This window comes from Coffea arabica, chromosome 2e, assembly GCF_036785885.1.
Source record: "Coffea arabica cultivar ET-39 chromosome 2e, Coffea Arabica ET-39 HiFi, whole genome shotgun sequence".
In the NCBI taxonomy this organism is placed as follows: Eukaryota; Viridiplantae; Streptophyta; class Magnoliopsida; order Gentianales; family Rubiaceae; genus Coffea; species Coffea arabica.
Window position 1 is genome coordinate 22,391,913 of NC_092313.1, and position 12,073 is coordinate 22,403,985.

Here is a 12,073-nt window from a genome sequence, read left to right on the forward strand (position 1 = left end):
TGAATTTACGTTCTCTACTCCTAATTGACTTAAAAAGCATCGTGCTAAAGAAACAAAATGAAATCAAAAAGCAAAGTTGCTAGGCGGCAATCAAGAGTCAAGAGCCTCCATGAGAAAAATCAAAATGATCTAGTTTTTAGCAATCAAGTTTTGTTACATACAATGCATGTATTTTGAAGATTGAACTAGTATTGCTAATTAATACGTATTGAAGAAGAGGAAGCCGAGAAGACGAGAAGTTAATAAGACTTTTTCCAGGAGTTTCTCTCTCTTTTTTTTTTTTTTTTTTGGGGTCAAAAGTCATTCTAGGAACCCAAATTGGAGAGGTATAAAACAGATGAGAAATTGACTAGAGACTTTTTTGATGCTGTTGACGCCTTTGAGTCTTTTACACTTCTCGAACTACCACTGCAATATCCCGTATTGGATCCTTTTACAAACGACCCGTCAAAACAAGGGCAGCAATAAATCAATCATAACCTTTAACGACCTGCAGCTATGTTCTGGTACTGAGGTGCGATGCTAGTTGCTTCAAAAGGTTAGCCAACCTTAACTTGAACATGAAACAACTGAAAAAAATCACGTTCTGCCGTACCAAAAACTTGTGCTTGCTTCTGACACCTCCAAGACTTCAAGATTGCTGGCATTTTTTTTTTCTTTTTTTGCTAATAACTATATAGTTGAGAAAATGAATTACATTTTGTGCTGATCTAACACTCAACTTTAATTTCATTTAGAAGAATAAATTTAGTTATATGACAAACTATATTGAAATTATGCGACTTTTTATTCCCGTCTGGGGCTAACAAATAACTATTGGTTGCCTCATGGCGCCATGAGCATAAGATACTACTCCAATCTCCTTGCCTTTCTTGGGCACAAATGGAAAATAAGCTAAAGGAGTTAATAATGGAAATCATCAACCATTTTAGTCCAAAAGTCAGATTCTATGTACCCATGAAAAAGATACTCAACCAACACGCACAAACAAGAAGATTCAACCCAACTTCTCCATGATATCTTTTGTTGAGCAGATGGATGGGATATTATATTGACTTCATTGTCAATTATTCCTACATCATAGCTAACAATATCTCAATGACGATTAAATAGCTTCTTAGTGACGTATCTACTTCCCAAATCAGAATGTTGAAACATTACCTTTTTTTTTAATTGTAATATGAGATTCCTACATATATCCATCTTCCGGTCCTCGCACCAAACAAGCCCACCATGTTTTCGTTATTTTTTGGATTTGTTCTCCTGCCTCTTCTCATTTCCTCACCATGCCTCTCTGCTAGAACAACTCCAATCTACCAAGATAGAACCTTACCCGCTAAAAATTACACCTACAAATGGCAAAATTTTGAAAAATTCCTAGATGCCAGCAGAGGAAGCCAAGTTAGTGACATGTCCGAGCTCAAGAAATATTTCCATCATTTTGGCTATCTGAAGGTTGAAGAAGAAATGAACTTCACCGATTTATTCGATGAAAAATTTGAGCTAGCCGTGAATAAATACCAAGCAAAGTTAGGCCTTCCGGTTACAGGTAAGCTAGACTCCAAAACAATTGATCAAATCATGTCACCTAGGTGTGGCGTAAGAGACGTGCCTAAAATGTTGCACGCAACGAGGCATTATGCATTTTTCGGAGGCCAGCCGAGGTGGGATCGGAGCATACCGATGACTCTAACTTATGCATTTTCTCCTGTGAATTTGATCACTTCTTTGAGCCTGCAAGATATAAGGGATGCTTGCAAACGTGCCTTTGGACATTGGGCATCAGTTATTCCCGTGACATTCGTGGAAACGGATGATTACGGTTTTGCAGACATCAAAATAGGGTTTTACAGGGGTGATCACGGAGATGAGGAGGCTTTTGATGGAGTGCTTGGGATTTTGGGTCATGCATTTTCACCAGAGAGCGGGAGATTTCACCTTGATGCAGCTGAGACATGGGCTGTGGATTTTCAAGTGGAGAAGTCGGACGAGGCGATTGACTTGGAGTCCGTGGCTACGCATGAAATTGGGCATTTGTTAGGGTTGGCACACACTTCAGTTAAGGAAGCTGTTATGTACCCAAGTTTGAAGCCCAGAGAAAAGAAGATTGACTTGAAGCTTGATGATATTAGGGGGATACAAGCTCTTTATGGTTCGAATCCTAATTTCAGTATTCAGAATTTGTCAGAATCCGATCTATCCTCAAACTATGCAGTTGATTTAAGAATTGGTTCCTTGTCAACTTGGTGTGTCTTGCTTCTGGGACTGGTGTCATTCTTGTGTCTTTAACTGGGCACCACTGTTCTCACTACCGTGATTAGTTAGTTTACACAACCAAAAAACATTAGGGAAAAAGGAAAAGCCAAAGGGATATTGAAAGTTAATGTAGAACGCCCATTGAAAATATTTGTTTGGATTGCTTAATTTGAGGTAGTGATCAGCTAATCGATTAATAGCTGATATGTCAGCTTCAACTTTTTGACATTTATGTATTTTTTTTGGGGAGTTGATAACCATATTTCAAAGAGAAATGTAATTATGATATATTCCTCTTGAGGTTGTTATAATTTTTTGGACTAAATCCACTTTGTAGCTCTAAACTTGTATCACATTTTCAATTTACACCTTTAATTTTAATTTTGGATACTTTGAATCCTAAACTCTTGATTTGTTTGACTTAAGTCCAATCAACAGTAACATTAATAAATTAATGGAATAGAGGACCGTACAAATTAATGATAATATACTAAAAACGATAAATAAAAAAAAAGATCAAAGGATCGCAGATTATACGAAATGATACAGTGTCATTGATTCGCACTATTCTGCATTTCGTAAATTTACTATCAATGTTGTTGGTTGGATTTAAGTGGTACAAATATGAGAGGTTAGAGTGCAAAATATCAAAATTTGAAATTTCGGGTATAAAGTAAGAATAGTTTAGAAGTTTGGGAGTATACAGTGAGATTAATCTTAATTTTTCATAATTCTGACGTTCCTGAAATTATCCCTTATCGCGTTTGTACTTTAAACCACTTTTTCCCCTCTTTATTCTTTCCAGAACAAGGATTAGCACAACGACAGGAGGCTTATTAATTATGATGATATCTAGTCATTTGATTTGTTGTTGTGATGAGGTGGTGTTGAACTGTTGCAAGAAACCCGCCCGCAACATCTCAAAATATCTATTACTTTCAAGTTTCTATAGTGCAATTGTACCTTTTGCTACGTAGATTTCCAAATCTCATGACATGCCCTTTATCTGCCTCTTCCATGTTCATGAAAAGCAATTATTAATTATTATCATGATAACTAGATTAATTGACAGTCAACATTTTTGTAAAATCCGGCCACACTGAATTTACTGTTCGATTAAAAAGCAAAAAGATGAAAGGTAGTATCTGCATAATTTCCTATCGGAAAATATTTTAAAGAAAAACATAAAATAGTACACAGTCTTGTGGTTGGTGCACTCATCGACTGTGAGTTTAGGTGTCAAATTCCCCAAGTAAAGGTCATCACCCTTTATTGCGTACGTGTTGGTGACCCGTTATTGGGTGATGTCCAACATGGGCGGCCTCACACATCTCCGTTTTGACCAGCCAGCGATGAAACAGTCCTCCGTGGGAAACAGCGAAGAAACATTTTAATATTCTGTTTGTAACCATCAGTTTTTTGAAAATTAATTTTTTAAATACTATGAAAATTTTTAAAAAGTACTCTAAAATACACTTAAAAAATAGTCTAAATTTTTTTAATATTTTAAAAATATCCCAAAATATATTCTAAAAACTCTACTACTCTTAAATATCCCAAAATATATTCTAAAAATATCCCAAAATATACTCTAAAAACTCTATTATAGTAAAATTTTTCAAAAACACTCCCAAAAATAACTAATCCAAACAAGTAAAAAATGTTTATTCTTTTTATTAACATATTTTTTAATTATTTTTTTATTTTATGCACATAAAATCGCTACATTATATCTTTTTACAAAAATTCCAAAAAACCACTACGGTATTAAATACAAATCAACATTTCAGAATTGAGTTAATTGCATTATTGCTGATTTTGTAGGTGTTGCAAACTTGCAATACATTTCATCTTTCTTTTTCCTCATCACATTCTGGTTCTGATCCCTCTCCTCTACTCAATTTACTGTCTTGCAAGAACGGATCATTTTTTCATAAAAAATCATGGGTTCGAATTCTACTGTCGATATAAGAGCTGTGTTAATGAACAATCTGCAAAAATCTCTATAAATTATCTACAATTTTCGAGACATGTTTTGACTCGTAACAGTGACCGAAGAAGGAGGAAAAAGCTTGAAATTGGGACGTAAAAATATGGTATATACTTTTCGACTTTCTGAGCAAAACATACGAGTTCCATTCGAATCCTTTCTGATTTGTTACTCCTTCTCTAGTCATTTCTACCGGCTATGCAAAACATCGAATTTCGATTTTCCGATAATCTTGAAATGTTGACATGGGCAGAAACTGCGAAACCGCGATATAATGACTATGGATTGCGTTAAATATAATCCGTCGAATATAATCTGTTAAATATAATGACTATGGAATGGGAATAGTCGGGCCCGAAAATATAATCCGCCGAATCCCGAATACCCACTACATCAGAAAAAAAAAAAAAAAAAAGACTATGGATTGCGTTAAATGCATGAGTTTTCTTCAGAGTTCTGCGTTGGATCTTTAATCAAACAACAAAAATATTTGTCAATACACTTCCTTAATTTATACAAAAAGATTTACCGTCACATTTCTCCTGAATGAGAACGATGTGACGTATGAGCTTATATGTCTTGATTCTGTGGTTTTACCTATTATATGTCACCACTCTAGTGAAGTCTGAGTAAGCTTTTCGTGTAACACGCGTAGTGCTGGTAAAGAGTGCTCTCTTTTTTTTTTTTTTTTCCTGACGTAGTGGGTATCCGAAGTTCGATCAATTATATTTTCGAGCCCGACTATTCCTACTTTATTTTGTGCCCCACCTCCGAGAAGACACAAGAAAATAACAAGAATCGAACGCGATCACACGATGCCAGAAACTAAGAGGGCACCCTCAACACCAGCCGCGCCAACCCCAAGGGTTTGTCAAGAGTGCTCTCGATGACATGATTTTTGTGAATCGGATAGGCAAAGGATCCTCTTTTAACTTCCTTTAACTTTCATCTTATCTTTTTGTTTGTCTGTCTTTTACTCGAAACTTTGGGCATGCAGTGACTGACTGACTGACTGCGGGGACTGAGTGCGCCAATACCAACCACTAGTAATCTATAAGTCCTTGCCACTGTGGAGAAAGAAAGAAGTTAGTGCATAAATAACGCATCAATCCCAGCATTAAGTCGATGCCTGCCTTTTCAACTCCCTATTAAACATAACTAGATCCCTTAAGTTGGAAATTATTGCGAACCCTTTTGTTTCTCCACAATTAACGGTGTTTCAACATAGGAAACTTAATTTCGAATATTGACAATATTGATAATTCTATATACATGTCACATGTGTATAAAGAAGATTTCAAAAATGTGCGTCAAATCGGCCAATGTAATCAACCTTTAAAAGGTCAATGAATTAAATCATTTACATCTGTGAAGAGAAGTTTCAAGTGTTAATTTTTTGAAAAAAAAATTTTGATAGTTAATTTTAAAAAGTATCTAAATGCAGGGTGTAATAATTATAATTGTGCATGATGACACAGTAAGTTAGAGTGTATTAACGAATATCAACTGAGCACCTATTAAAAAAAAATTTGCCATCCATTAATCCTTTAACTGGTGGGTTGAAATTACTCGGCCAAATTTCAAAAATCCTCTTGAGATTGTGCGATGTGGTGATCTTCAAGCAAAGTGTACGGGTTGTCTCTCGTGGATCGTGATTAACGAGTTTGACCGCAGGGGCTGGGCGAATTTAGTGATTGAAGATGCTGGCAGTCCAAAACTTGTCAGGGGCTGGGCCAGCTTAAAAGCCGAAAGAAAACTTGAGTTAATCTTGCAGTCGCACTTGCATCAAGGCTGCAGCCTACTGAGTCAAGACTCAAGAGGGTCGGAGTATTTCTTAACTTAGTGGTGTATTTTACCCTCAACAAAAAATTTTCTTATCCTACTAAGGGAGTTCTACAAATCTTTTTTCGCTCCTGAAAAAAATGAGTAACAACAAACCAAGAAAATGAAGTGGAGCTAGTTCCTCGAATTACAATTTTTGCTTTCATATATATATATTCCATTTACCATGTTTAACCTGCTTAAGATTTAGAAAAAAAAAATTTAAGCGAAAGAACTTTCAAATAAAGAGAACGCTATGGAGTGAGTAATATGAGGTCCAAAATTCCTGGTTTATTTTTACAAAGTTTGAAGAGCATTAATAGGGTCGAAGGACTTCTTGAGGACTATTAGACAAAGTATTAAATTTTTGTAGAAGAAATTGTCTAATGAATGCTCTTAAACCACAACTCACGTAGAGAGGGCTCATAAGGTCTCTCTCGCTTTCAGATTCAATGTTTGAATCCTTTGTACTAGCAGTTAGAAAGTGGGGGATAGGCGACAAGAGATTTAAAAAAAAAAAAAAAAAAGTGGGTTCTTGGTGTTGCTTTCATTTTTTATAAAAGTAAAGTTAAATGGTAAAATTGCCTGAATACAAAGAAACCAATAAATATGACATTGTGCAACGTAGATGGGACAAAAATTAAATAAATATGATATTGTGCACCGGACAAAAATTTTTATACGTTGACAATGTAAAAAATTCTTTACACAATTATGCAGACGCAATGATGTTTATTGATTTGTCATGGTATATTACTTGGTGTATCCATAGATTTACCACTAATTTTTAGTTTGATTCGCAGTTAAAACTATTGAAAGATATGGCAAGGCCAGAATGTCATGATTAAATTTGACTAAATCGGATTTGGTTAGAATCTTTGGAATGATTTTCTAACAAAGTAGACGACATTAGTCAGCGAAATGGACCCCGAATCAAGCTTGTCAACTGAGGCCTAAGCAGTACTTGGAAACTGTAATCATCACAAAATAAGATAAGGACTACATCTCAAGAATCTCAGCGACGGCCATCTAACATGATGGAGTATTTTTTTAGCTCTATAGTGATCAGGTTTGCACACATTCTTCTTCTTATGGAGCCCTAAGCATGTACCAATCCCCAACCACCTCCACTGGCCTACTCTCCATAATGTACTACTTTCACAGAGTAGGGAATTGATTAAATGCTAACTTCATCTTCTGTCTTGCAATGTACAGCAAGTTGGATGGGATGGAACATTGGCACGGAAGTCGCACAACTTTAGGAGAACGAACGAGTCGTCCTCTTCCGTTAACCTACATAACAGATCTAGTTCTTCTTTTCTTTTTCTCATTAGGAAAGAAGTGTAATCTAAAAAGCAGGAAATAGGAAGGAAAATTTGAATTCAGAACTTATATAATTTCTAAAATTTCTCGGCGCAAAGTTGGACATTATGAGAAGATAGGAGAGATATGTTGCATACCTCCAAAGAAAAAACCAACACTTATTTATCATTTTCTTGTTAGAAAACTTTTCTTACTATGTTAAGAGATTTATTGGATTTTGGAGGGTATGCAAACAAAAAGTTAAGCAAGATAACCCACAGTTACTATCTTGACTATTATAGTTTTTACTTTAATCAAGTAGGATCTTGACTAGCAAATTAGTTTAATGTCTCGAGAACATAGTTATCATCGATGTAATCGCCAAGTCGTCATCCAAAACTTAAAAGACAGTGAGAAATTAAATATATTAAACTAATACCAGTACATGTTTGTTAATTGTATCCATGGAAGGTATTTAGTACTCCAAGTAATTATAATTAGGGTCTGAAAGTGAGGTGATCCATCATTGTGCACCCCAACATCACTATCATCGTGCGTTAAACACTAATCTAGAATAGAAATATGTGCATCGCAAAGTTGACAACTTTCGTCCTAGTGGCATCCAGATGTCAACCAGAGAGATCTCCACGTGTGATGAGCTGTGAGTCAACATTCGCCATTTTCAACCACATAATTCTTTGAATGCGTTAAAGATTGCAACTAACCCCCCCAATTACAAGCCATGCAATTGTACTAAGGTATTGCCCCACAGCCTATAAAGTCTATGGGGAGTAGCATAACCACGAAGCCGAGTAGGACGCTGTACATTTCTGATTGTATCCGTTAAACCCTTGCTTTCAATAATGAATAATTGATTTGAGGTCCAAATGCTGAAGCTTATGTGTCTCCATCACGTTACTTTTAAGTTTTTTTTTTAAAAAAATTTTTCGAGGAGGAGGGGAGGCGTTATTGAGGTTAGAGATTTAACCTCGAGCATCAATGTAGTTATCCTTTGAAGACGTTAGCATCTTGTTAGATGATTTTGGGTGATTTCTGCGATCTCGATTTCTTTTCGCAATGTTAATATAAGTTGATTCAGTTATTAAGCAATAATTATCTTTTTATAGAAAATTGAGTATTCAAGTCTAGCTATTGATGTGGAGATTGTGTTGACAGGATCGGTAAAGACTCCTGTTTTTATGATTTCGAAAACATGTCGTGGTAGTAACTGAAGCTGAATCTAGGCGAACATTCCTTACAAAAGAAAAGAAAAATCTTTTCTCGAAAAGGATGTACTTTTACGGAGTTAAACATCCAAAGGAGATTAAGAGAGAGATAACTCAAAGCATGCCAATCAGTAATATGAGGGATAAGACCAATTAAGGAACCCCAAAGAGATTCTGGCGTAGAAGTATGATAGTTTCATGAACCATTACTGCAAATGATAAGTTGATCCGGATTATCCGTTGAAATCATTGAACTTAACGTGATATTCTGCGTGAGATTACTTCATTTTTATGAATAAAATGGTAGCTCTTAGTATCCATACTGTTTTTTTCAAATATGACGACATTAAGAATCTGATGCAAACGAACGTCTATAAAGAATTCAATGTAAACAAAAATCAGTATTATAATCTCCTGTGATAGCGCTTTTTTTTTTTTTTTTTTTAACCTTCCTGTGATGGCTGTTGTACCAATGTCATAATTTGCGGGTACCAGTAGCACGCATTCCAAGATTTCTATTAGTTATTGAAAATTATTATTTTTGCTCCGTGACAGTTGTCCTTTTTATTGTCGGTTCATGCAAGTATTTCTTAGTAAATGGATTTGTCGAATTGGTCATCGGATGTTCTGAAACAGCTGAAGCGTTATCAAATGACATGGCTGAATGAAAAGTGAAGTAAATAAATATGAGTATGTCCATGGAAGCGATAGGTAGGGCTGCAAACGAATCGAGCCGCTCGCGAGCGGCTCGAGTCAACCTCGAGTCGAGCTCGAGCTCAGAATATTAAGCTCGTTAGCTCGCGAGCCGGCTCGCGAGATTGGGTATATATATATATATTTATTTATTTTTATTTTTATTTAATAATAAAATTACGTATATTATATATATATATTTTTTATTTTTTATTTTCATAGTAAAATTACGTATATATCCTTAATATTTTATTATTTATTAAGAAAAAAATATTATTTTATTTATTTTTAAAAATAAAATAATTTTTTTTTATTTTTTTTCGAACTCGAGCTCGAGCTCGAGCTCGGCTCGACTTGATTCGAGTCGAGCTCGAGCTCGAAATTTGCCGGCTCGTCGAGCTCGAGCTTGGTAAAATTTAGTCGAGGCTCGGCTCGATTAGCTCAAAACTCGACTCGACTCGACTCGTTTGCAGCCCTAGCGATAGGTTAACTGTATTAATAAATATCCGTTAGATGTCTATAAGAAAAATGAATTCTTTAACAAAAAAAAAAGTACTGTGACTTTTAGGCACGGTTTGGATTAAGGGAATGGAAAGGAAAGAAGACGACAGAAATTGGAGTGATTTGATTTTTGTTGTTTGAATTGATTTTTGAGGAGGGAAAAGAAAGGATAGGGAGGGGAAGAGTCGAATTATTTCGTTGAGTTATGATTTCTGCTTGAAGGAAAATAAAATTAAATGAATTAAATGAATTAAAATAATTTATATTTTTATAAAAGATCAAAAGATCATTTTTCCTCTATCTTCTTTGATGTATCAATATGTTTCGTCTTTTCCTTTTTCAATCCAAATAAAAACTCAGCATTTCCTTTCTTTTCCTACCATACTTGATCCAAATAAGATGAATGTAAGCCACTTTTCTCTATTCTGCTTCCCTTTTTCTCCATTGGTATCCTTTCTTTTCCTCTCTCTTCCTCTCCTTCAACAGTTCAACCCAAATGGTGCCTTAAAGCACCCCTCAAAAAATTTGTTCATTTTGCACAACCGAATAATGCCATGCTAATTAAAGATTGTCAGGTTTGCCTCAAGAAGTAACGCTGGAGACCATAAAAATTTAGCTCGTGAGATATAACAAGAGGCTTCACACCACCACCATGGATGACATAACATTCAAGTTGTGTTGCGGAGCATCCTTCCGGTCTTGAACTTGCAAGGTCCAGCATAACAGCGAACTTAAATACGTCCACATTGCAAGGGTTGGTCCACCAGAACTGAAATGTCCTCCTCCTCCAAGGAAAAAGTTGAATGTCGCCTAAGGTGATGACATGACGAATTTGGGGCCTGAATAGCATAGGCTTAATAGGTGCGAGCGTGGTGCATGGTGAAATATTGCCACGTCCTTGTATAAATCACTAGTTCTTAAAGAATTAAGTTGCAGTGGAGTCGATGAAAAGAAGATAAGTGTACACCCCAACAGATTAATAGGACATCACAACTGACAAACTATAAAGAATATCAAAATTTACTCGTACAAATGTGGTGTGTGTGTATATATATATATATATATATATATGTATATCCCATCTGATAGAATTGCAACCTTAAAACTGTTTGGCATTGTGCAGTTTGGCGTGAAGCATGGGTTATATTAAATATTCTTGGTGTTCTCCAAATTAAAACATGTTTCTTCGTTTCAAGAGACAGGCTTGTTACTACATACAAACAAGAGAAACACGTAAGCAGCAACCGACTTTTGTATGATGAGGCTAAACAAAACGTGGTAGTGGTAGATGGAAGGTGACATAACGTTTTGTCCGAATAACCAGACCTACATCTCCCACCACCACCACCATCAGTTTCACGAAGATGCACAACAAAAAGAATAACGCATGGATTAAGAAAGCAATTAGTTGTGGATCGACAAAGTTATACTCTGCCAACGAATCAAGGAAAAGATTTAGACCAAATTTGCAACCATGCACAGAGCCTAGCAGACAAGTCGATGAAGGCCAGAATAAACATATATTATCTCGAATACGTGAAGGGTTAGCTAGACTGATAACTGCATGTGGATCCATGATCATGAATTGTGTGCTAGCAGCCAGTAGAACTTGCTGCACAGTTCCACATGTTGGCTGCTGCTTTGCTTGCGAGTCGGAAAGAAGAGGTGGGAAGAAGTGAACTTGCAAAGCCAAGCAACCACATATGCCTGTCTATCCATGTGACTTCAACTGGATGATATATGATGGTTACTTTGCGAGGGAACAAAAAGAAGCATTGTTAAGGTAGATAGATGAGATGACGTAAAAAAATCCTGCTTCCATGAGAGTTTCCTTGCTCTTCAAATAACCTATTCACCTTCACATGGATATGCCATACCAATCCATTTCCGCGTAATGATGAGAAAATGAAGGCAAGTGTGGGGCGACGCCTAAGTAAATGGTAACAATTGTAGGGAAGGGGAAAACTGGCAGAATATGTTAAAACGTAAAAAGGCTACGGTCGTTAGGAAAGGAAACGTGGTTAAAAAGTCAATTGAAGACTCCATAGTCTTAGTCTCTCCGTTGTTGGAGTTGGTTTCATAAACGGACAAAACAGGTAGTAGTAGTGGTGGCGGTGGTGGTGGAGGAGGAGACTGTTTCGTCTGATGTACTTTCAAGATCATAGAGTCAAGGGTCAAACAGGACATCGGATGAGGCAGCAGCTAGCTAGGATGATGGACCAAGCAGAGACTGATATTAATTGGTTAATTAGCTAGCTAGCTCCTATTCAATTTATTTTCTTCG

General features: G+C 36.1%; 1 protein-coding gene across 1 annotated transcript; it reads left to right on the plus strand.

Moving 5' to 3' along the window:
• The first annotated feature begins 1,205 nt into the window (after positions 1-1,205).
• Positions 1,206-2,622, plus strand: LOC113728737 (metalloendoproteinase 4-MMP-like). The gene has a single exon (XM_027253102.2). It carries the CDS (start codon positions 1,234-1,236, stop codon positions 2,287-2,289), a length of 1,056 nt encoding a protein of 351 aa, XP_027108903.1. The 5' UTR covers positions 1,206-1,233; the 3' UTR covers positions 2,290-2,622.
• Positions 2,623-12,073: the final 9,451 nt, after the last annotated feature.